The sequence below is a fragment of the Scyliorhinus torazame genome, chromosome 7 (assembly GCF_047496885.1).
Source record: "Scyliorhinus torazame isolate Kashiwa2021f chromosome 7, sScyTor2.1, whole genome shotgun sequence".
In the NCBI taxonomy this organism is placed as follows: Eukaryota; Metazoa; Chordata; class Chondrichthyes; order Carcharhiniformes; family Scyliorhinidae; genus Scyliorhinus; species Scyliorhinus torazame.
Genome location: NC_092713.1, coordinates 186701696 through 186728142, shown reverse-complemented (window position 1 = coordinate 186728142; position 26447 = coordinate 186701696). Strand labels below are relative to the sequence as shown.

General features: G+C 48.3%; 1 protein-coding gene across 1 annotated transcript; it reads left to right on the top strand.

The window, feature by feature from the left end:
• Positions 1 to 26177, top strand: LOC140426741 (E3 ubiquitin/ISG15 ligase TRIM25-like). Its single transcript, XM_072511870.1, has 6 exons — positions 1 to 651; positions 15298 to 15393; positions 16410 to 16640; positions 17028 to 17050; positions 20733 to 20866; positions 25648 to 26177. Exons 1-6 carry the CDS (start codon positions 64 to 66, stop codon positions 26169 to 26171), a joined length of 1596 nt encoding a protein of 531 aa, XP_072367971.1. The 5' UTR covers positions 1 to 63; the 3' UTR covers positions 26172 to 26177.
• The last annotated feature ends 270 nt before the right edge of the window (positions 26178 to 26447 follow it).

Here is a 26447-nt window from a genome sequence, read left to right as displayed (position 1 = left end):
GTCACTCCCTGTACGGAGTGTTTATAAAAATTTCACTTCCTGCTCTGTTCCCAGCGGTGCTGTATGGAAATCACTTCAGGATCTTTAAGAATGCAGGCTGGAGATTTCGAGGATGAATTAACCTGTGCTGTGTGTCTTCAGGTGTACCAGGATCCTGTGGCATTACCCTGTCAGCACAGTTTCTGTTTGAAATGTATTGAGGGAGTTTGGGCCCACTCAGCAGGCGCAGAAGGGTTTGCGTGTCCTCAGTGTCGGAGGGAATTCAAGCCCAGGCCCAGTCTGGAGAGAAACTTCACTCTGTGTAATATTGTGGAAAAATACAACTGCTCACAGCCTCCTGCTGATTCAGCTCATGTCGTGTGTGAATACTGCATCGAGAATCCAACCCCAGCTGTGAAGACATGTCTGAGTTGTTCAGCTTCATTTTGCTCCCTTCATTTAAAACCACATTTACTGAAAGGGGCCTACAACGATCACACTCTAATTGAGCCTGTGACTGACCTTACAGATAGACAGTGTACCGACCACAAAGAAATCCTTAAGTTTTACTGTAAGGATGATGCCGAGTGTGTGTGTGTTTCCTGTGCAATAATAGGGAAACATAAATCCCACACATTGCTGAGCCTGGATCAAGCACAAAGTGAAATTAAGGTGAGTGACACAATTCCTGATATTAAATACAGTGAGGGAGAGTTCTCCTGTTAATGACCAACATTAATTGGAACTGATTGCTGATTGGGCCCAGTGTTTTCGTGCTGTGCTGGGTCTGAGTTTATGGGAGTTTATTTTTGTCAGTCAGATTTCCTCCTCCCCTTTCTCTCACAGTCTGTCTGAGAGCAATTACGGTGAGTGACCCAATTCCTTTTAATGACCAACATTAATTGGAACTGATTGCAGACAGTGCTGATTGAGCCCAGTGTTTTCGTGTTGTGCTGTGTCTGGGTTTATGGCAGTGTATTTTTTGTCAGTCAGATTTGCTCCTCTTTCTCTCTGTCTGTCTGAGATACCAGGGTGGGCACTGAGAGGGGTGTGAGAGTGAAGCCTGCTATAACCTGACCGGAGGCCACGGGGTCTGGACCATTAGGTTCTCCATCGCCTCACTTGAATGCGATCTTCCCCAAAGAAGGGGGCGGGGCTAAACCCTTAACCAGGGGAGCGATGTGATTGACTCTTAAACTGCCCCCCCCCACTGAAATGGCCTAACAAGCCACCCAGTTCAAGGGCAATTAGTGCTGGACAACAAATGCTGGACCCAGTCAACGACGGCCACATCCCAAGAACAAATAATGTTTCCTGCAGCAATATGTTCTAGTTGCAACAAGAGGACAGACAGTATTAGATTTAGTTCTAGAGGATCGGAGATTCAAAGAGCGTGGGTAGAGCCGGAGATTCACGGCGATTTAAGGGGAGGGGGAGCAGCCACAAGTCGTCGTACACATCGGTGCCAATGACATAAGTAGGAAAATAGACGGGAATGTAAACCAGGAATTCAGGGAGCTAGGGTGGAAGCTGAGAGCCAGGACAGACCGTGTTGTTATCTCTGGTTTGCTGCCAGTGCCACGTGCTGGCGAGGTGAGGAACAGGGAGAGAGTGCAGTTAAACACGTAGCTACAGGGGTGGTGTAGGAGAGAGGGTTTCAGTTACTTGGATAATTGGAGCACATTCTGGGGAAGGTGGGACCTGTACAAACAGGACGGGTTACACCTGAACCAGAGGGGCACCAATATCCTGGGAGAGAAATTTGCTACAACTCTTTTGAGGGCGGGGTTTAAACTAATTTGGCAGGGGGATGGGAAACTGATTTGAAGTCCAGGAGATGACGTTGCTGGAGTTCAGGAAGTTGAGGGTAGTGCAGTACTGAGGAAGGTACCAAGGTCACAAGAGTGGACCTGCAGGCATGATGGTGGTTTGAAGTGTGTCTACTTCAATGCGAGGAGCATCAGGAATAAGGTTGGTGAGCTTGAAGCATGGATCGGTACCTGGGACTACAATATTGTGGTCATTACGGAGATGTGGATAGAACAGGGGCAGGAATGGTTGTTGGCTGTTCCGGGGTTTAGATGTTTCAGTAAGATTAAGGAAGGTGGTAAAAAAGGTGGAGGAGTAGCATTGTTAATCAAGGATAGTATAATGGCTGCAGAAAGGCAGTTTGAGGAGGATCTGTCTACTGAGGTAGTGTGGGCTGAAGTTAGAAATAGGAAAGGAGCGGTCACTTTTTGTTAGAAGTTTTCTACAGGCCCCCAAACAGTAACAGAGATGTGGAGGAAAAGATTGCAATGCAGATTTTGGATAGGTGCGGTAGTCACAGTGTAGTTGTCATGGGTGACTTTAACTTTCCAAATATTGATTGGAACCACCATAATTTGAATAGTTTGGATGGGGCTGTTTTTATCCAGTGTGTGCAGGAGGGTTTCCTTACACAGTATGTGGATAGACCGACAAGAGGCGGGGCCCCATTGGATTTTGTACTGGGTAATGAACCGGGCCAAGTGTTAGATTTGGTTGTGGGAGAGCACTTTGGAGATAGTGACCACAATTCGGTGACTTTCACTATAGTAATGGAAAGGGATAGGAACATACGGCAGGGCAGGGCTATAACTGGGGGAAGGGTAATTACGATGTGATTAGGCAAGAATTGGGGAGCATAAGATGGAAACAGGAACTGTCAGGGATAGGCACAATTGAGATGTGGAGCTTGTTCAAGGAGCAAAGATACTGCATGTCCTTGATATGTATGTCCCTGTTAGGGAGGGAGGAAATGGTTGAGTGAGGGAACCATGGTTTACAAAAGAGGTTGGTCTTGTCAAGAGGAAGAAGGGGGCTTATGTAAGGATGAGAAAACAAGGTTCAGTTAGGGCACTTGAGGGATAGCTCGAAGGAGCTTAAGAAAGGGCTTAGGAGAGCAAGGAGGGGGCATGAGAAGTCCTTGGCGGGTAGGATCAAGGATTAGGGCAGGACGGTAAGCAAGGGCAGCACGGTAGCATGGTGGTTAGCACAATTGCTTCACAGCTCCAGGGTCCCAGGTTCGATTCCCAGCTTGGGTCACTGTCTGTGCAGAGTCTGCATGTTCTCCCCGTGTGTGCGTGGGTTTCCTCCGGGTGCTCCGGTTTCCTCCCACATTCCAAAGATGTGCAGGTTAGGTGGATTAGCCATGTTAAATTGCCCTTAGTGTCCAAAATTGTCCTTCGAGTTGGGTGGGGTTACTGGGTTATGGGGATAGGGTGGAGATGTGGGCTTAGGTAGGGTGCTCTTTCAAAGAGCTGGTGCAGACTCGATGGGCCGAATGGCCTCCTTCTGCACTGTTGATTCTATGAAAACCCCAAGGCTTTTTACACTTGTGTGAGGAATAAAAGAATGACCAAAGTGAAGTTAGGGCCGGTCAAGGACAGTAGTGGGAACATGTGCATGGAGTCTGAAGATATAGGAGAGGCCCTAAATGAATACTTTTCTTCAGTGTTCACAAAGGAGAGGGGCCATGTTGTTGAGGAGGATAGTGCGATACAGACTGGTAGGCTGGAGTAGGTAGATATTCGGAAGGAAGATGTGTTAGAAATTTTGAGAAGCCTGAGGATAATAAATCCCCTGGGCCTGATGGGATATATCCTAGGATTCTTTGGGAGGCGATGGATGAGATTGCAGAGCCTTTGGCTTTGATCTTTATGTCCTCACTGTCTACAGGAATAGTGCCAGAAGACTGGAGAGAGGCGAATGTTGTCCCCTTGTTCAAGAAAGAGAATAGGTATAACCCTGGGAATTATAGGCCGGTTAGTCTCACTTCGGTCATAGGTAAATTATTGGAAAGAGTCCTGAGGGATAGGATTTATGATAATTTGTAAAGATACAGCTTAATCCAGGATACTCAGCACAGATTTGTGAGGGTTAAGTCTTGCCTCACAAGTTGATGTCGTATACATGGATTTTAGTAAGGCGTTTGATAAGGTGCCCCATGGTCGGCTAATGCAGAAAGTAAGGAGGCATGGCATAGAGGGAAATTTGGCCGATTGGATCAGTAATTGGCTATCACATAGAAGACTGGGTGGTGGTAGATGGTAAATTTTCATCCGGGAGCCCAGTCACCAGCGGAGTACCACAGCGATCAGATCCTCTGCTATTTATGATTTTTATCAATGACTTGGATGATGGAGTTGAAGGTTGGGTTAGTAAATTTGCTGATGACACCAAGATTGGTGGAGTAGTGGATAATGTGGAGGGCTGTTGTAGGCTGCAAAGAGACATTGATAGGATGCAGAGCTGGGCTGAAAAGGGGCAGATGGAGTTTAACCCTGATAAGTGTGAGGTGATTCATTTTGTTAGGACAAATTTGAATGCGGATTACAGGGTTAACGGCAGGGTTCTGAAGAATGTGGAGGAGCAGAGAGATCTCGGAGTTCATGTCCATAGATCTCTGAAAGTTGCCACCCAAGCGGTTAGAGCCATGAAGAAAGCCTATAGTGTGTTAGCATTTATTAACAGGGGGATTGCGTTTAAGAGCCGTGAGGTTATGCTGCAACTGTACAAGACCTTGGTTAGACCACATTTGGAGTATTGTGTACAGTTCTGGTCACCTCATTATAGGAAGGATGTGGAAGCATTGGAAAGGGTGCAAAGGAGATTTACCAGGATGTTGCCTGGATTGGAGGATCGGTCTTGTGAGGAAAGGTTGAGGGAGCTAGGGCTTTTCTCATTGGAGCGAAGGAGGATGAGAGGTGACTTAATTGAGGTGTAAAAGATGATGAGAGGGATAGATAGAGTGGACGTTCAGCGACTTTTTCCTCGGGTGGATGTAGCTGTTACAAGGGGGCATAACTATAAGGTTCATGGTGGAAGATGTAGGAGGGATGGCAGAGGTAGGTTCTTTACTCAGAGAGTGGTTGGGGCGCGGAACGCACTCCCAGCTATGGTAGTGGAGTTGGACACTTTAGGAACTTTCAAGCGGTTATTGGATAGGCATATGGAGTGCACTAGAATGAGTGGGAGTAATATTGATTTGATCTTAGTTTCAGACTAGTTTGGCACAACATCGTTGGCCGAAGGGCCTGTACTGTGCAGTTCTATGTTCTATGAGAGCGGGTAGAGCTGGAGATTGAAGGTGAGCGGGTAGAGCTGGAGATTGAAGGTGAGCGGGTAGAGCTGGAGATTGAAGGTGAGCGGGTAGAGCTGGAGATTGAAGGTGGGCGGGTAGAGCTGGAGATTGAAGGTGAGCGGGTAGAGCCGGAGATTGAAGGAGAGCGGGTTGAGCCGGAGATTGAAGGAGAGCGGGTAGAGCCGGAGATTGAAGGAGGGTGGGAGGAGCTGGAGATTGAAGGAGAGCGGGTAAAGCCGGAGATTCACGGAGGGTGGGAGGAGCCGGAGATTCACGGAGGGCGAGTGGAGCCGAAGATTCACGGAGAGCGGGTAGAGCCGGACATTCAGTGAGTGCGGGTAGAGCCGGTGATTCAAGGAGAGAGGGTAGAGCCGGTGATTCAAGGAGAGAGGGTAGAGCCGGTGATTCGAGGAGAGAGGGTAGGGCCGGTGATTCGAGGAGAGAGGGTAGGGCCGGTGATTCGAGGAGAGAGGGTAGAGCCGGAGATTCACGGAGAGCGGGAGGAGCCAGAGATTCACGGAGAGCGGGAGGAGTCGGAGATTCACAGAGGCCGGAATATTGGAGCGGTGGGTATCAGTGATTCCACTGAAGCTGGAAAAACTGACATCACAGTAAAGCTGTGCCCTAATTGGCTGATGGTATGTCTGTGCTAAAGTTTAAGAAAACACACTGCAAAACAAATTAATTTACTAAGGCGGGGCAGGCAATGTGCTTTAGCTGCATGATGTGGGAGCTGGCAGATCCCATTGTGAGCTGCAGTGACCACATCTGCAGCAAGTGTTTGTTGCTCAAGGAATTTTGGCTCTGAGTTGATGATTGGAGTCTGAGTTTTAGACACGGCGGCGCATCTAGAAGGGGGAGAGTTACCTGGACACTTTGTTTCAGGGGAGGTCACACCCCCTAGGTTAAGTACCTCCAATTCTGCCAGTGGTCAGGGACAGCACGGTGTGACTGCGAATGAGACACGTAGAGGGATCCTGAATTCAGAAATGGAGGAGCCTCCACCCTTGACCCTGTCCAACAGGTACGAGGTACTTGCTCCCTGTATGGATGAGGAAAAGGGCTGTAGGGAGGATGGGCTAGCTGACCACTGCACCATGGTACAGGCAGCCACTCAAGTTGGGGGAAGCAAAAAGAATAAGTGATAGCTGTAATTAAGGGAACCAATAGCATCCTTTGCAAGCAGGACTGAGAGTCCCCCATGGTATGTTGCCTGCCTGGTTCTAGGGTGAGGGACATCTCTAACCGGCTTGAAAGGATATTAGCGTGGGAGGGAGAGAATCCTGTTATTGTGGTCCACGTTGGGCCAAACAACATAGGCAGATTAGGAAAGATTGGAGATTATCAGGATTGTTTGGTGATTATCAGGAACTAGGAATAAAATTAAAGAATGGGTCCTCAAGGTTTATAATCTCTGGATTAATACCCAAGCCATGTGCAAATTGGCATAGAGATGATGAAATTAGGGAAGTAAATACGTGGCTAAAGAAATGGTACGGGTAACAGGGGTTCCATTTCATGGAACACCGGCATCATAAAAATAATCTTTATTGTCACAACAAGTAGGCTTACATTAACATTGCAATGAAGTCACTGTGTCAAGCACCTAGCCCCCACACTCCGGCCCCTGTTTTGTACACATAGGAAGAATTCGGAATGTCTAATTCACCTGACAAGCGCGTCTCTCAGGACTTGTGGGAGGAAACTGGAGCACCCGGAGGAAACCCACGCAGACACAGGGAGAACGTGCAGACTCCGCAAGCTGGGAATCACACCTGGGATCCTGGAGCTGTGAAGCAACAGTGCTAACCACTGTGTCCCCGTGCCGCCAGTATTGGGGCAGGAGGGATCTGTACCTTTGGGATGGTCTCCATCTGAACCTATCTGGGACTATCTGGAACCTATCTAGCGGAAAGGATAAATAGGGTGCTCACAAGGACGTTAAACTAGCAAATTGGGTGGGTGGGGGGGGGGGGGGGGTTGGGGGGGGGGGGGGGGTGGGGGGGGGGGGGGGGGGTGGGGGAAGGGTAAAGCTTTTTTAAAAAAAAAAAAAAAATCTTTTTATTCTCATTTTCAACCTTTTCATCAAATACACAACAATAGAAAAAACAAACAAAAAAGCAAATAACGTAATAATTCCTCAAACAAAAACAGCACCCCCCTCAATACACAGACCCAAAAAATCCACCATGTTTTCCAGGTAAAAAATTAACAGTCAATCAGTAAACAGCGTAATCCGAAACAACAATAACCCCAGTCCCCCCCCTCACTCCCTCCGCAAGGTTCAATGGCAACCAATTCCTAAAAGTGCATAATAAAACTGTCCCCATGAATTGTAGAACCCCTCCTTCATCACCTCAGCTCAAATTTCATCTTCTCGAGAGTCAGAAATTCAAGTAGATCTCCCCGCCAAGCCGAGGCACAGGTTGGAGACGCTGACCTCCACCCCAAAAGGACCCACCTCTGGACAGTCACCGAGCCGAAGGCTAAAACACCTGCCCTCGCACCCACCTGCAGCCCAGGCCGGTCCGACACCCTGAAAATGGCTTCTAGAGGCCCTGGTTCCAAGTTTATGTATAGCACCGCCAAGGTGGTACTGAAAACCTCCCTCCAATACCTCTCCAGTTTCGGACAGGACCAAAACATTTGTACGTGTTTGCAGGGCTCCTCCGACGTTGCTCAAATATGTCCTCCACTCCCTCAAAGCGTCGGCTCATCCTTGCCCTCGTGAGGTGTGCCCTATACATGACCTTCAGCTGTATCAGCCCCAACGTCGCTCACGAGGTTGAGATGTTCACCCTCCAGAGCACCTCACACCACAGACCGTCGTCCATAACCTCCCCCAACTCTTCCTCCCACTTGACTTTAATCCCCATCTTGGACACCCCATCTTTCCCCAAAATCGTCCCGTAGATCACCGACACCACCCCCTTCACCACTCCCCCAGTCATCAATACCTCTTCAAACAATGAGGGGGTTGGCGCTATCGGGAAGGTCTGAACCTCCTTCCGAGCAAATTCTCACAGCTGCAGGTACCTAAAACCTTCCCCTTGCCCCAGTCCATACTTCTGCCCCAACTCTTCCAATTTGGGAAAACGTCCCTTCAAGAACAAGTATTTTAATACGATGACACCCCCCCACTCATCTCTGAAACTTCCCACCCAGCATCTCCTGCTCAAACCTGTGGTTCCCCTTGATCAGCATCTGCCTGACCCAGCTTAAGTGTTGCCACCACTACCGGACGCCCAGAGTACTTGCCTGCGGCCATCGGGGGCGGAGCCGTTGCCAGCGCCCTCTACACAGACCCACCTAACCCACTGGGATTCCCCCCTCTCCCGCAACCCCACCAACCTAACTCCTCACCTTTTCTGCATTTGCCCCCCACCCCCCTCGTCCTCTCTGCAGGACAACCTTCCTGACCCTGGCTACCCCCCCCCCCCCCCCCCCACAAATGAACAAAGTGGCCGACCTGTCCACTTCCCTAAAGACTGCCTTCGGTTAAAAGGCAGGCACTGAAATAGAAATTGTGGCAACGCATTAATTTTAATCGCCTGCACCCGACCTTGCCAAGTCTGCTTTCACCCTCCCCCATCAAGTTAGTAAAATTATACCTATGGAACCCGCCCAGTCCCACGCCACCTGCACCCCCAAATACCTGAAGTGGGTTGCTGCCCTGTGAAATGGCAGCCGTCCCACTCCCGGCTGGGACACCACAAAATATTCACTCTTTTCCAGGTTCAATTTATAGCCTGAAAAGATATGCGGCATAGGTGAATTGGCCACGCTAAATTGCCCCTTAATTGGAAACAAGAATTGGGTACTCTGCATTGTGAGTGCTGCTTTGGCTGAGTGAGAGTGCATTTTGGAGTTGGGTGAAAACAGGGAGTTAGGTGAAACTGGCAGCTGAGGCTACAAGGGAGAGAAATGACTGGTAAGTCTCCAGGGAGCAGAGTCAGAGAGAGGAGTTCCAGACACCCCAGCAGAAAAAAAATGAAATGAAAATCGCTTATTGTCACAAGTAGGCGTCAAATGACGTTACTGTGAAAAGCCCCTAGTCACCACATTCCGGCGCCTGTTCGGGGAGGCTGGTACGGGAATTGAACCGTGCTGCTGGCCTGCCTTGATCTACTTTAAAAGCCAGCTCTTTAGCCCTGTATTAGACCAGAAAGGAGAGCAGCTGACTGGTAAACAGAGTGCACCTCAGGAAGATGAGGGAGTTTAAATTCTGAGCAGGGATCTGAGACCTTCAGTTTCAGCAGCAGAGAGAAGACCAACTCAGGAAGGTTTGGAAATTGAATTCTGAGCAGGTTGGGAAGTACTTTCACTGAAATTGACAGAGTTCTGACTGGGGGAAAAACAGTGACATCACAGGAAGGCTGTGATTTGATTGGCTGGTCGAGAAACTTAAATTTGAAAACCCACTTTAATACCGTTTATAAATTGCTGTCTTCAGAGGTAATGAGGAGCAATTTTTAAAAAAAAAGTTTATAAAATAAAAAAGTCGGGTTTAAAAACCAAATTAAAAACTAATTAAATAAAATGGAGATGGAGAGTCGGGTGATGTGTTATTTCTGCATGATGTGGGAGCTGGTGGACCCCAGTGTGGTTCCCAGTGACCATGTGTGTTGTAAGTGGTGGTTGCTTGTACTCCGGTTCAGAATTGATGAGCTGGAGTCTGAGCTTTGGACACTGCAACACATTCGGGAGGGGGAAGATGTACCTGGACACTGTGTTCCAGGAGGCAGTCACACTCATTAGAATAACTAACTTAAATTTGGCCAGTGGTCAGGGACAAGAGGATGTGGCTGCGAATGAGGCAGGTAGAGGAATCCAGGAGGTAGGGTTACAGGAGCCGCAGCCTTTATCCCTGCCCAATAGGTTTGAGATTCTTGCTCATTGTGTGGACGGGAATGGGTACTGCAGGGAGGATGAGCAAACTGACCACAGCACCATGGTACAGGGAGCCATTCAAGTGGGGCGAGAGAAAAGAAATGTAGTCGTAATCGGAGATAATATAGTTAGGGGCATAGACACTGTTCTCTGGATCAGGATCGAGAATCCTGAAGGTTGTGTTGCCTGGTGCTCGGGTTCGGGATATCTCATCTGGGCTGCAGAGGAATTTGGAGTAGGAGGGTAAACATAGACATAGAACATACAGTGCAGAAGGAGGCCATTCGGCCCATCAAGTCTGCACCGACTCGCTTAAGCCCTCACTTCCACCCTGTCCCCATAACCCAATAACCCCTCCTAACCTTTTTGCTCACTAAGGACAACTTATCATGGCCAATCCACTTAACCTGCACGTCTTTGGACTGTGGGAGAAAACCGGAGCACCCAGAGGAAACCCACGCAGAAAGGGATCCAGTTGTCGTGGCCCACATTGGTACCAACGACATAGGTAGAACAAGGACAGAGGTTCTGCAAGCGGCTATGAACAGCTAGGAACTAAATTTAAAAAGCAGAACCAAAAAGGTAATTATCTCTCGATTACTACCTGAGCCACGAGCTAATTGACACAGGATCAATATGATTAAGGAGTGTTGCTAATTGTGTTTCTCTTTATTTGGCTCTGAAGATGGCGGTCAATATGGTCACCTTCCTTAATTCTAATTACGTTTTGCTCTAGAGTCGCCAGGTATTTTTCGATACCGCCACAAGGTTCAAACCAAATACTGATCAAAGACTCGATACACCAGTTGGTTAGTTCAAAGTCAAATGCTTATTTATTTACACACACAGTTAAATATACTCATGCACAAATACTACAGACTAAACTATCACTACTGCTAAAGCCTATACTTAGCTTCGGGCGTCCACTCAGTCAGAGGAACAATGGCCGTTATTTGGTTCTGAGGCTGCTGGGGTTGAAGTGGTGAAGGGGAACAGCTAAGGTCGTCTATTTGGTAGTGTGCGTTGACCTTGGACTTACTTGTTCTGGTGCAGCTGTTGCGCAGGTCTCTTCTCGGTGAGAGCCGGAGCCAAGAGAGCGATTCTCTCTTGGGGGATCCTTATATATACCCAAAAGCACGCGAAGCCCCAAGCCTTGAACGTGGCCCCAGTTAATTGGGCCGTTTCAAAATCGTTCCTATCGATTTCCTCCAATAAAGGGGTGGGTGCCCTGATGACTGGGCATGTCCTAGGTGGCCATTGGCTTGCTTTGTTCTGGTCTCCTCTGGCGCCGGGGTGTCTGCCTTGGTATCGTTTACTTAAATGTTACTCTTTTGTCCCCGGAGATGGCTCATTAGTATGGTAATGGCTTTGCAGTTTTGGTCTTGTCTGGGAGCTGTGGCTCCAATCAACAGACAAACCCTGCACCTGCTTGCTTTCTCAGTATTGTCCATTTTCCCTGAAATCTTTGCAAAGTTTCCATTTTGTAATCGGGAAGTGGCCATTCCAGATGGCTACAGGAGGTAAATCTGTGGCTCAAAGGTTGATGTTGGCTCAAAGATTGATGTCGGAGAAATGGGTTTGAATTCATGGGACATTGGCACCAGTACTGGGGAAGAGGGGACCTGTTCCGAAGGGACGGTCTTCATGCGAATCATGCTGGGACCAGCGTCCTGGCAAATTGTGTAACTAGGGCTGTAGATAGCGCTTTAAACTAAATAGGGGGGAGGGTTCAGTTGTAGGGGAAACTAGAAAACCCAATTTAAAGGAGGAGGTAAGAATGCAGGTTAGCAATGTGTTGGATGGTTACCAGAAAATAAAATGAGGGATTGTTATGGGCCAGGGTTTAGAGAACCCCAAAGTGTATCATAGAGTTCACCTGACCCACAACCTTTAATAGATTATGGTTATGGGGAGCATACGGGCCTACTTTACAGGTGTAGTGCAACAGAGTGTTAAAGTACTTTTAAATTAAAACAATGTTTATTTATGAAACCAGTTAACACTTATAAACCCACAGTACTCATCTTAACAACTATCAACACCAATCATCCCCACAGATGCAATATTCTATAAGTAACCCTTAATCTTTCCTTACAACATCCATAAGACAAAAGACCCTTTTTAACACAGAGATCAGGTTTAAATTCTCTACTGAGAGCAGTCAGCACTTTGAAATCACCCAAATGATCTGGAGAGAGTCTTTAGATTGCAGAGAGATCCTTATTCAGCTGCTTTCTTTTCCTGCAGCTATCCAGTTCACAAAATGAAACTTCAAAGCACCCTGTAGCTGCCTGCTCAAAAACGAAAATGAAAGACAGACAGCCCAGCTCCACCCACACTCTGACATCACTGCAGCTATTCAATAAACACACATTTCTTCAGGGTGCATCCACTACAGCTATTTAATAAACATCCAGTTCTTAAAGGTTCTCTCTCACGACACCTCCCCCCAAGAAAAAAACCCCCATCAACTTCAAGATGGTTTCATTTTCACTTTTTCACTTTCCTTTAAGAATTATTGACAGCGAATATACATTTTATTTTTACAAAACAAAACACGCAAACATTTATAATAACATAGTTCATTTTAGTTCTTCTTCCTCCACCGAACCTGCTTCTTTTCATCACATTCGTGACAAAGCATCGGCTATCACATTTTCTCGTCCTGCCACATGTATTATTTTTAAATGAAATGGCTGTAACAATAAACTCCATCGAAACAGTCTTGCATTGTTTGATTTTGGAAAAGAGTAAAAACAACAGGGTTGTGGTGATGGGAGACTTCAACTTCCCCAATATTGACTGGGACTCACTTAGTGCAAGGGGCTTAGACGGGGCGGAGTTTGTAAGGAGCATCCAGGAGGGCTTCTTAAAACAATATGTAGACAGTCCAACTATGGAAGGGGCGGTACTGGACCTGGTATTGGGGAATGAGCCCGGCCAGGTGGTAGATGTTTCAGTAGGGGAGCATTTCGGGAACAGTGACCGCAATTCAGTAAGTTTTAAAGTACTGGTGGACAAGGTTAAGAGTGGTCCTAGGATGAATGTGCTAAATTGGGGGAAGGCTAATTATAACAATATTAGGCAGGAACTGAAGAACATAGATTGGGGGCGGATGTTTGAGGGCAAATCAACATCTGACATGTGGGAGGCTTTCAAGTGTCAGTTGAAAGGAATTCAGGACCGGCATGTTCCTGTGAGGAAGAAGGATAAATACGGCAATTTTCGGGAACCTTGGATAACGAGAGATATTGTAGGCCTTGTCAAAAAGAAAAAGGAGGCATTTGTCAGGGCTAAAAGGCTGGGAACAGACGAAGCCTGCGTGTCAATCTGTTACGCCGTCAGGTTCCAGGGAGGCTCTTTGAAATCCCACTTCTGACACCAAATGAGGATTCTTTTGCAGCCAGTCCGGATGAAATGATCAGTCGAACACCTCGTTACTTTAACATGTGTTTATTTCTCGGCCGGGGCTAAGACCACTGTATCTCTTGAGAGTTACAACAGCAAGCCAAAGTCAATACATCTAACAGCAGGATTTATACATTTTTGGTTCATATCTGAGGGCAGCTCCCTCGCATTTCATCTGTGCCTTTTTAGCTTGATTATAATTATCTTCAAGCCTCGTGCAACCGTTCCCAAGGCCGTTACTGCAATTTGTCTGGTACAAAAACAAGTGATTACAGCCTGCTACCAAAAAAACCTGTCTTGACATTTCTTCACACAAAGCTTTATCTAACATTTTGTTTTTCCCATAAAGTTCCAATCCATCTTGAGCCAAACTCTCATTGATCCATAAACAGCCAAACTCTCATTGATCCACCATCAGCCAAACTCTCATGGTTAGGAAATTGGTTTAGTGGCAGGCGACAGAGAGTGGGGATAATGGGTAATTAGTCTAATTGGCAGGAGGTGACTAGTGATGTACCACAGGGATCTATGTTGGGGCCTCAATTCTTCATATTATTCATTAATGATTTGACTGATCGCATATAATGTCATATATCCAAATTTGCAGATGATACAAAGTGAGGTGGCATTATATACTGCCTAGATAATAGCATGAAATTCCAAGGAGATATTGACAGACGAAATGAATGGGCAAAATTGTGACAGATTAAATTCAATGTTAGCAAATGTGAGGTTATCCATTTTGGACTAAAAAAGGGTAGAGCAGAGTACTTTCCCAACGGAAAGCGGATACAGTGGATGTCCAAAGAGACTTGGAGGTTCAGGAGCATATGTCCATAAAATGCCACAAAGAGCTAATGGAATGCTAGCCTTTATATCTAGAAGATTGGAGTATAAAAACGCAGGGGTTATGCTGCAGCTATACAAAACCCTGGTTAGACTCCACTTGGAGTACTGTGAACAGTTCTGGGCACCACACCTTGGGAAGGATATTTTGGCATTTGGAGAGAGTGCAACATAGGTTTACAAAAATGATACCTGGACTACAGGGGTTAAGTTACAAGAAGAGATTACTCAAATTAGACCTGTTTTCTCTAGAATTTAGATGGTTAAGGGGTGATCTGATTGAAGTAATCAAGATATTAACAGGGAAAGACAAGGTTTTAAGGTCAACGAAATTAAGGAAAAGAAAACAAACTGCGGGGTAAAACAAAAAAGGGCCGCTCCTGTTAGAGGCACAGCCCGAAAGTAACAAAGGTCAACACAAACTTAAAAAACATCAAATAAGAGTGCAGTTAAAGGGTCAATGAAGCACACCAACCCCTCTGGTGCCCACCAGGCACGGAATGCCTCGATGGTGCCCGTGGACACCACATGCTGCCTTTCTGGGGCCACCCGGCCGTGAATGTAGCCACAGAAGAGGGGCAGTCAGGTGGGACGACCCCCTCGGTCGTCCGCTGCCTGGACCTAAATGGAAGGAAGGACAGGCTAGAAACTATTTCTACTGATTGGAGGTTCTAAACCTAAGGGGTATAGTCTAAAAATTAGGGCAAGAACATTCAACAGAGATGTTAGGAAGAACTTCTTCACTCAAAGGGTGGTAGAGGTTTGGAACTCTCCCCACAAACAGCAGTTGAAGTTAGATCAGTTAATTTTAAATCTGAGACAGATTTTTGTTAAGCAAAGATATTCAGGGATATGGGCCAAAGGCATGTATATGGAGTAAGGTCAGCTATAGGTGATTTTCACAGTAACTTCATTGCAGTGTTAATGTAAGCCTTCTTGTGACAATAATAAAGATTATTATTATTATGACCTCATAAAATGGTGGGACAGGCTGGAGGGGCTGAATGGCCTACTCCTGTTCCTGTATAAATCGGCTTGTTATTTTAAACACTTTCTATATGTCTTTGCAGGAAGAATTAAAGAGAGAAATCCAGAAGCGTTGGGGGATCCAGCAGAATTATTCCCGCAAACAGCGAGACTTGGAGAGATCAGAAACTGAAATAAAGGTAGGGAAAAGTGGGACTGGATTTCAAAGGGTTTCTCTCCTCACTGAGTCAATGAGCACATCAGAAACGGGCCTTCCAAACCAGGCTGGTTCTGTTAGGGCCGAGTCACTGATTACACTGCGTTTCCATGTGTTTGATGTGTGGGGAACTGCTTAACGCTACCTGTACTTCCCAGGGAATATTATTCCATCACTTGGACACTGGATTTACTGAGAGAGACACAGCCAGAGGCTGGCAGTTGAAGACTTGTCCTGAAGCCTGAATCATATGAACATAAAGAGGAAGAAAAGCCCATTAGCCCCAGTGAGGCTGCCCCATGCAGACAGGGTTCAATCCCACACACTCCACTGATCCACCCTGAACCCTGTACTCACCTGGGAGAGACAAACCGAAGAGAGAATAAAATACCTGCAGCCAATTCAGGACAAACTGGGGGAAATTCCTCTCCAGCTCTCTTTTAAAGGTTGGTAGTGATTCCATACCCACCACATGTTCAGGGAGTCTATGGATTTTATACGCAGACCCTCTAGTCCTACCATCCTGATCCATTTCAAGTACCTCACCCAATGGATGTGTCCAATAATCCCTCCATCATTTTAAAAACCTCCATCTTGTTCCTCTCAGCCTGCCTTTCTCTAAATGACCCAAACTCTTAGAGCTGATCCTCTGAACTAAAATCCATCAGACTCTGTATCATTCTGGTCACCGTCCTCTCCAGAATCTCTTTCTCCTTCACCAGGTGTGGGCACCAAAACTGGAGCCATCACTCTAGGTGTGGATGGAGCAGGTGGCACTGCCATCCCCAGTCTAAATACACTGCTCTTTCTTTTAAACTCAAGGTGACGCTGGTTAAACTCTGTTTTCTCTCCCAGTAGCCCCCCCCACTGCTTGTCTATCTTTAACGGGTGATGGAGTAGTGATGTAAACAAACTGTCCCGTCTCTTGAATGTTCCGTGTGCTCAGGGTAACAGCTGTGTGGAAGGGCTGTTTGTAATTAGAGTTGGTTTGGGTTTCAGACACAAATTAATGAGCTGAAAGGAAAGTTATCGAAGAGCTTCTCTGAATGGAGGAGAAAGCTGGAAGACGATGAAAAATCCACATTGAAACTGATTGATGAGGAGGGTCTCCGAGCTCTCTCACAGATTAGAAGCTGTTCTGAAGCATTAAACAAGAGGATGGAACTGATTACATTAATAGATGGAGAAACCCAGAGTGTGGTACAGATGGACCCTCTCTCCTTTATTCAGGTACATCTTCCATATAAACAGGGTCATGGCTGGGGAAAGGGATATTTCTGTGAGGCTAGATTGTTGGTGGGGCCCAGAATTGGAGCTGCCCGCAGTCTTGCACACGAAGTGTTGGTGCTGCCCCCTCAGTCCTGCCCTCGAGTGTTGATGCTGTCCCCTCAGCCCTGCCCTCGGAGTGTTGGTGCTGCTCCCTCAGTTCTGCCCTCAAAAGTGTTGGTGCTATTCCAGGATGGAGTGCAGTGAAATGTGGTATTATTCCCCATTCCTGTGACTGGTTCAACCTACCGTTACACTGAACTCTTTCCTCTCAATCCCAAATTCACTGTTTGGTACCATTTGGTGTTGGTTTGTTCATTGACTGATTTGATCTCCTGTCTTTATTCACAGAACTCGAAGCAGCTCCTTTCCAGGTAAGTTCCCCTCACTCATACAGGACAATAAGTCTAATGTGCTGAAAATTGTGATGTTAAGTGAAACAACTTGAAGTGAATCACGGTTTCCACAGGAATCAACATTAAAGTCGGAGTTTGGTTCATTCAGACATTCTTTACCCAGAAAAACCAACGTACAAGTTGAAATTCTGTCCTGTACGTGTGCAGCATTGTATATTCTATGGGGCAGCACGGTAGCACAGTGGTTTACACTGTTGCTTCACTGCGCCAGAGTCCCAGGTTCAATTCCTGCTTGGGCCACTATCTGAGCGGGGACTGCACATTCTCAATGTGTCTGCGTGGGTTTCCTCCGGGTACTCCGGTTTCCTCCCACATGTCCCGAAAGACGTACTGTTAGGTAATTTGGACATTCTGAATTCCTCCTCCGTGTACCCGAACAGGCGCCGGAATGTGGCGACAAGGGGCTTTTCACAGTAACTTCAATGCAGTGCTAATGTAAGCCTACTTGTGACAATAAAGATTATTATTATTATTCCTAGCTGGGAGAACTTTTAAAATCAAATAAATCACTGAATATAACAGAAATACTGTAGAAATTTAAATTAACATTACATCTCCCAAACAAGCCCTGAGTGGCACAGCTTCTGCATCTCTCCCACAGCCCCTCTAATACTTAGCTCAATCTTTTCCTGCTTTTCTTTCACACTCACTCTCTCTCTCCCCTTTCACACTCACTCTCTCTCTCTCTCTCCTTTCACACACTATCTCTTTTCACCCTCACCTCTCCCACAACAATGGAGAAGATGTGCCTCTCCTCCTCCATACACTGCATTCTGGGGATGCTGGTAACGGATAACGGGTGTCCTTCACGAGTGCAAACTTTCTGGGGTTTCTTCTGACCAATGGTATATGGCATGTGATGGGTCCCCTATCATCCGGCCTCCAACGGGTTGGTAGAGAAGGCCATCCAGACCTTCAAGCCTAGGGGCTGGTTTAGCACAGGACTAAATAGCTGGCTTTTAAAGCAGACCAAGGCAGGCCAGGAGCACGGTTCAATTCCTGTACCAGCCTCCCCGAACAGGCGCCGGAATGTGGCATCTAGGGCCTTTTAACATTAACTCCATTTGAAGCCTACTTGTGACAATAAGCAATTTTCATTTCATCTCATTTCAAGCAGGGCCTCCGTTAACAGCAGACTGGATCCTTGGACACACATCTGGCCTGATTCCTCTTCGCGTACTGAAACATACCACATACCGTGACCGGGGTGGCTCCGGCACAACTACTCCTGGATCATCTGTGGGCATGCCGACCGCTTTCATGTCCACACCCAGTGGCACGCCTTGTTCCCATGGATCCAGGCCCAGTGTCCCACGGGCTAGTGGGGCCACCATCCTCCCGTTCCCTGGACCCCCCGATGGTGGTGACCTCCTCGAGTCCGAGATGGAGTCCGAACCCTCTGGGGCTTCCAAGGGGAGCCAGCGGTGTAGGTTCCGGCCGCTGCTGTCCTACGAGACGTTCAAATCGTAAAAGACGTTCTCCGGTGCAATACGCTCCACTGTGGACACTACTGCCCCGGTCTTCAGAGATCCTCCGGCACCAAAGGGGGTTCGACAGCCGTCTTCGCCCTCGGTCTCTTCTCCTCCCTCTAACCAATGGTACAGGGAGGGGTTTTTGGACTTTGTGGGGGAGGGATATCATATCCGGGTCCCGACTAAGGCCTGTGGATTTGAGAGTACGCTCGCCCCCGTTGAAAGAGGGCAGGGTCTCCGAGGATGTCTGGTGTAAAGTCAGTCGCCTCACAACCGACAACACTCACTCAGAATGGATGCCAACCCTGGAAGGCCTGTACTTCTTCCCAAAAAATTCACCATTTTCAATGCAACTTGATGGACTCTTTTCTTTGGGGCAGTCAGAATTTTAGTGTGGGGGTGGGGGTCAGAGTGCAGTGTGGGGGTGGGGGTCAGAGTGCAGTGTGGGGGTGGGGGTCAGAGTGCAGTGTGGGGGTGGGGGTCAGAGTGCAGTGTGGGCGTGGGGGTCAGAGTGCAGTGTGGGCGTGGGGGTCAGAGTGCAGTGTGGGGGTGGGGGTCAGAGTGCAGTGTGGGGGTGGGGGTCAGAGTGCAGTGTGGGGGTGGGGGTCAGAGTGCAGTGTGGGGGTGGGGGTCAGAGTGCAGTGTGGGGGTGGGGGTCAGAGTGCAGTGGGGGTGGGGGTCAGAGTGCAGTGTGGGGGTGGGGGTCAGAGTGCAGTGTGGGGGTGGGGGTCAGAGTGCAGTGTGGGGGTGGGGGTCAGAGTGCAGTGTGGGGGTGGGGGTCAGAGTGCAGTGTGGGGGTGGGGGTCAGAGTGCAGTGTGGGGGTGGGGGTCAGAGTGCAGTGTGGGGGTGGGGGTCAGAGTGCAGTGTGGGGGTGGGGGTCAGAGTGCAGTGTGGGGGTGGGGGTCAGAGTGCAGTGTGGGGGTGGGGGTCAGAGTGCAGTGTGGGGGTGGGGGTCAGAGTGCAGTGTGGGGGTGGGGGTCAGAGTGCAGTGTGGGGGTGGGGGTCAGAGTGCAGTGTGGGGGTGGGGGTCAGAGTGCAGTGTGGGGGTGGGGGTCAGAGTGCAGTGTGGGGGTGGGGGTCAGAGTGCAGTGTGGGGGTGGGGGTCAGAGTGCAGTGTGGGGGTGGGGGTCAGAGTGCAGTGTGGGGGTGGGGGTCAGAGTGCAGTGTGGGGGTGGGGGTCAGAGTGCAGTGTGGGGGTGGGGGTCAGAGTGCAGTGTGGGGGTGGGGGTCAGAGTGCAGTGTGGGGGTGGGGGTCAGAGTGCAGTGTGGGGGTGGGGGTCAGAGTGCAGTGTGGGGGTGGGGGTCAGAGTGCAGTGTGGGGGTGGGGGTCAGAGTGCAGTGTGGGGGTGGGGGTCAGAGTGCAGTGTGGGGGTGGGGGTCAGAGTGCAGTGTGGGGGTGGGGGTCAGAGTGCAGTGTGGGGGTGGGGGTCAGAGTGCAGTGTGGGGGTGGGGGTCAGAGTGCAGTGTGGGGGTGGGGGTCAGAGTGCAGTGTGGGGGTGGGGGTCAGAGTGCAGTGTGGGGGTGGGGGTCAGAGTGCAGTGTGGGCGTGGGGGTCAGAGTGCAGTGTGAGGCGTGGGGGTCAGAGTGCAGTGTGAGGCGTGGGGGTCAGAGTGCAGTGTGAGGCGTGGGGGTCAGAGTGCAGTGTGAGGCGTGGGGGTCAGAGTGCAGTGTGCGGCGTGGTGGGTCAGAGTTCCATCTGGGGCCTGAGGGTCACAGTTCAGTATGGGGCATGGATATCAGAGTGTAGTGTGAGGCATGAGGGTGGACAGGGAAACAGAAACTCCAGAGGCTCCATTGGGAAGTTGTGAGGAGGAAATGAAAGCTGGAAGATCGGGACTGGGGGTGTACAGACTGGAGACCCTGCGATAATCATTATTCTTGATGGAAAGATGAGTCTGCAGTAGAGAGAAACTGGACTGTACACAGAAGGATTTGAAAATTAAAACTAAGCTGAAGTGCCGGGATCCCACTGCACGTGTGGAGATCAGTGTGAATACTGGGTGACTGTAAATCCCGGGATTCTGCCAATTTCAGGATGGGTTACTGCAGGGGGTCAGTACGAACATTCGAAGGGGTGCAGCTTGTTACACTGATCACTCGTTCCTCTTTGGGTTTCTGACCTGAAATTTCACCACTGAGAAAACCATTCTCTCCTCTTTCATTACAGAGTAACTGAGACTCAGACAGTCACAGATCCAGATGTTCCAGCGCTCACCCTGAACCTGTCCAATATATTTCAACTTATCCAGAAGAGGCTGAATGGATGGGAAAGGTTTCACTCCGACATATTGGGTATCATCGGTAAGATCGTACAGCTTTTCTCCAATATCAGGGATCGAGATCAGATCGGGTTAGTTGTGTTCAGATAGCTGGGAATATTCCTGAACTTTAATCTCAGCTTCCTGTGTGTGGGGATCAGGAGCCTGAGATTCATCCTCAGTTCCCAGTGACACCGGCTTTAAACGTTCCTCACTGTGATGGGCCAGAGCTTCAGCCAGTATGGGTCAGGTAGGGGCGGGTTACACATTGTCAATCAGAGTCAGAATTCTCCTGTGCCCCCTGGTAAGATACCCACTGTGTGTGGCAGGTCATCACGAGTATGCACCACGTACCTGGTGGTTGGTATTCTCATGTGTAATGGTGGTATCCATGTCGATGATCTGGCACCTCTTGCAGAGGTTGCCATGGCAGCGTTGTATGGTGTCGTGGTCACTGTCCATTACAGGTGAGAACACCACCCACTAGGTACGCGGTGCATAGTCATGCGACTCAGCCAACGTTGTCTACCTCATACGCTGCAGGAAAGGGTGTCCCGAGGCGTGGTACATTGACGAGACCATGCAGACGCTGCGACAACGAATGAACGGACATCGCACGGAAATCACCAGGCAGGAATGTCCCCTTCCAGTCGGGGAACACTTCAGCAGTCAAGGGCGTTCAGCCTCTTGGATAAGCGTTCTCCAAGGCGGCCTTCAGGACACACGACAACGCAGAATCGCCGAGCAAAAACTGATAGTCAAGTTCTGCACGCACGAGTACGGCCTCAACCGGGACCTTGGATTCATGTCGCATTACATTCACACCCCCCCACCGTCTGGCCTGGATTTGCGAAATCCTACCAACTGTCCTGGCTTATATTTACAGTTAGGTACACCGAATAAAATATATATATATAGAAGAGAAAAAAAACAACCTGGTAGGATATTGTGCACTTGCTCAACAACAGCAACTCTGTACAGTTAGCAATATTATTTTTAACAAATAAGTAGACACATGTTTGTGTGTGGGGGGGAGGGGGATGAACTGGGGAGGTATATATACATTTGGGTGCCGGAGAAACAATTACAGTAGTTATGTCCAATACAGAGAGGACAATACCAGAATGGATCTGGTGTTGGTATTGTTACTTGCTTTTCCCGGATGGTTTTCGCAGCTGTTGTCGCCGCGCGTTCACCTTCCCGTCGGCTGTTCGTCCCATCTTTTCGCCCATATTTTCCTTGCTCTCTGTTATTGTATTTGCCAAGTTTATTGTCGTTTCCTGTGCTCTCCTTCCGGCTATCATCCCCTTGCCCCCCCCCGGGGTCTATCCCTCCCTCTCACTACTTGGCTACTTTCCCCTGATTCTTGGCTACCTGACTATTCTTCTGCTTGTTCGTTGGCCACAAACAGGTTCCGGAACAATTGGGTGAATGGCTCCCACGTTCTGTGGAAGCCGTCGTCTGACCCTCTGATGGCGAATTTGATTTTCTCCATTTGGAGAGATTCCGAGAGGTCGGACAGCCAGTTTGCAGCTTTGGGTGGTGCTGCTGACCGCCAGCCGAACAGGATTCTACGGCGGGCGATCAGGAAGGCAAGGGCGTCCGCCCTCCTCCCCAGGAATAGATCTGGCTGGTCTGAGATCCCGAAGACTGTCACTTTCGGGCATGGCTCCACCCTCATCCCCACCACTTTGGGCATTGCCTCAAAGAAGGCTGTCCAGTACCCCGCAAGTCTGGGACAAGACCAGAACATGTGGGCGTGGTTGGCCGATCCTCCTTGGCACCGTTCACATCTATCCTCCACCTCCGGGAAGAACCTACTCATTCGAATTCTTGTTAAGTGGGCTCTATGTACCACTTTTAGTTGTGTCAGGTTGAGCTGGCTCCGCTCGGTCCCCACTTTGGTCCGTGCCGCCGCTCTTCTTGCCCCACGTTCGCCTACTGTGCGGGGGGGGGGGGGGGGGGGGGGGGGGGGCAGTCCGGCCGGTTTGTGCGCTTCGGCACAAGTGTTTTTTTTTTTTTCTGGGGAACAGGATGCGACTGCGACTCCCCCCTTCGGAGCTTCATTTCCCCCGACCGCTCTCTTCCCCCGCCGGAAGTCAAGTCGCGGTATTTATTTTTAAATTTGATATTCTTTCCCCCTCCTGTTCGACCTCTTCTCTCTCACTCTCTCTCTCTCTCTTTCACTGACTCTGGGCTGGGAATGGGAATCCTCACAGCTTCCTGAACCTCACCCCTGTGCAATCTCCCTGCTGCAAAGTGAATTCTGAAAGGCCCATTTCTTCCGGGATACTCTGGCCCACACTTTTTTTTTTCTTTTTTTAAATTTAGAGTACCCAATTCATTTTTTCCAATTAAGGGGCAATTTAGCATGGCCAATCCACCTAGCCTGCACATCTTTGGGTTTGTTTTTGAAAAATCACCACTATTCTTAGAAGTCCCCCTATACCAAAAAAGGCCAACATTCTTCACCGAAGATTTCATCTACTTACCACTTAGTAGCATCGATCCTGGGTCCCGCATTGCTAAGTAAGTAAAGTAGACTTATAACCACTGTTTCAGGTTAAAACTTTTAAGTTATTTTATTATTATATATTTTGTTCTCTTTTTCTAAAAAATGCAATCACTGTCTTTACAGAAAAGTAAAAAGATCTTGCTTCTGGATCCTTCTGGTTGGTTGAAGGGACCTTCAGGCCCAACTTGACAATCAAGCTTTTTTAAAAAATCTGGTCTTCCTTAGATGTATTTAGCTATTTTAGCTCGGCTGCTCTGCTCTCTCTCTTTCCCATGACCGAGCTGATTGTAATCTGAGTCTAGCTGCTTGTTCCTTCTCTGCTTCTCTCTCTCTCCCTCTGAGCTCTGGTTCTGGATCTGGATCTGATAGTTCCTGCCCTGGTCTCGAGGTTTATATTTGCTTTCTAACAATTAAGTTTTTATGATGTTATTGTAAAGTAACTCTTCTTTTCTTTGATTGTAAAAAGTTTCTTTGATCTAAACCTTTTAATCCAACTAAATATTGATTTTGACATGACTTCATCTCATAGATCTGATTACATTGTTTCCTTTGTGATGTTCAAAATGCTTTGACTTCAAGAAGTGTTACTTTTAATTCCTGTCATTTCTATAGTTTTAATTTCCAATTGTGGCCTCAGCTCAATTTTGGCTTTGAATTATGTTTCTCGTAGACTGATAGTCCCCAATTTTCTTTAATTTACCTGGTATTAGCAAATTTTCACACCTAGAATCTCATCCTTTCCCAGCTGCTAACTAAGATAGTTACTTTCAATGAAGGTGTGAGCCATTGTCTTTGGCTTCATTCAAAATCCTGTTTGTCTTGTTTGCTAAGCCTGCTTAACCAAGGATATCTGCATTTTTCAATCCTTCCCTGGCAGCTGCTGTTAACCCTTTGTGGGATCTTTCCCTGTATCCTATCATGTTTCTCTCAGACCAGATATTGCCAGACTTCCATGTTTCAAATGACACATCTTTCCATATTATCAATTACAGGTTGTGAGGGCGAAACCCACGCAAACACGGGGGGAATGTGCAAACTTCACACAGACAGTGACCCAGAGCCGGGATCGAACCTGGGACCGGGGCGCCGTGAGGCAGCAGGGCTAACCACTGTGTCACCGTGCTGCCCCTCTGGCCCACACTTTTATCACATTCAACAACCCCCCCCCCCCCCCCCCTCCCTTCCCATGGGATCTTCTTGTGCAAAGACAGGAGATAGAACAGCTGACCTTTCAACTTCTTCCATTGCACTGTCCAGGGCTCCAAACACTCCATCCAGGGGAAACAATGATTTACTTGGATATCTTCCAATTTAGTAAAACTGTATTGACTGTTCACGATGCAGTCTTGTCGACACTGGGGAGTCAGATGCAGGATTGGACGATTGCTTCACTAAGCCTCTCTGTTCAGTCCGCATGTGTGACTCTGAGCTCCCAGTTTCCATCCACTTTAATTTTGAATCCTGTTGTGTTCTGTGTGATGGCCATTGCAATCAGATGCACAGAACATCCAGTTGCTTTACTAAAAGATAATTTATTGAAACACACGTGGAAAGATAACTATCAGAATACTGTACAGACAATCACTATTATGTGATTTATACTGGAACTTCTCTCACTGCGACTATCCTCTCCTCTCGTACTTCCTATTACCAGCTGACGGGTATCTCAGATCACACGAATAACTAGCGCCACCAGCTGGTTGGAGGTCGCATCATTAACTATCTCTAAAACTGCGCAGGCATATCACCACACATCCCACTCCCACTCTGCCCTCTCTATCCATCCCACTCCCACTCTGTCCCTCTCTATCCTCGGACCTACTCTGTTCCGCTGTCGCTCAGTGACAAACAGCACCCGACAATTCCTTTTGGCACTATATTACCTGTCAGACCCAGCGCTGAGATTGAAAAACAGAGAGCAACAGTTTAATGTACAGAAGGGACATCAGATTCACCGCAATTAACAACTGAATTCTCACTGCTCAGTGTAAACTGATAGAGAATTTAATCAGCCTGCATTCGGGATGGGACAGTAACAGGAGGGGGAGAGTCCAGGACACACTCCTGTATTCAGGATGGGACAGTAACAGGAGGGAGAGAGTCCAGGACACACTCCTGTATTCAGGATGGGACATAACAGTAGAGAGAGTGTCCAGGACACACTCCTGTATTCAGGATGGGACATAACATGAGAGAGAGTGTCCAGGACACACTCCTGTATTCAGGATGGTACTTTCCTACCCTGCAGCTGTCAGTCATTGATCTGAGTGGAATAACCCTGTCTGACCAATCTCTTCTCTCTTCTCTAGGAAGAAGCTCATTGAACCTGGATCCAAAAACAGCAAACAGCAACTTGGTTCCGTCTGATGAGATGAGATCAGTAACATGGACTAAACAGAAACAGTGCTACCCACCTCATCCAGAGCGGTTTAACAACTATCCACAAGTTCTCTGTTCACAGAAGTTCTCCTCAGGATCCCATTCCTGGGATGTGGAGGCAGATGGAGATTTCTGGGGAATCGGGATTGTGTATGGGAGTGTGGAGAGGGAGGGGGGACATTCATGTCTTGGAAATAGCAGTAAATCCTGGTGTTTATATTGTGATGGTGATGATTATCTCACAGCCAGACACAATTGCAAGTCTATTACCCTCCCCAGAATCCAGTCTAGCTCCAGGATCCGAGTCCAGTTGGACTGTGAAGCTGGGACTTTGTCATTTTACCGGGTCACTGACTCACTGAGACATTTACACACGTTTCAAACCACATTCACTGAACCCATCTTCCCAGCATTTTATTGTAGCCGGAAATCATCAATAAAACTGTTAAATTAATCCTGATATCTGAGACTCCGTCACATCAGTTCCTGTATTGGGATAGGGCCTGGATTCACCAATTTGGAGACTATGTCCCCATGGCAGCATGGGAACGGAACTGGCACAAAACAGCCACCGTCCTTGTTTTGCTGGGGGTTAGCAGGGAGGCAGCATAGAGCACCCAGCTCTAGCTGCCGATATGACCTGGAAAATTGCCGGGTCTGGCCGCGCGTGCGCACGGCGGTGGCCTGCAGAAGCCGCGCCGTGCTTCACGGCGGATGCTGCTCGCGGACC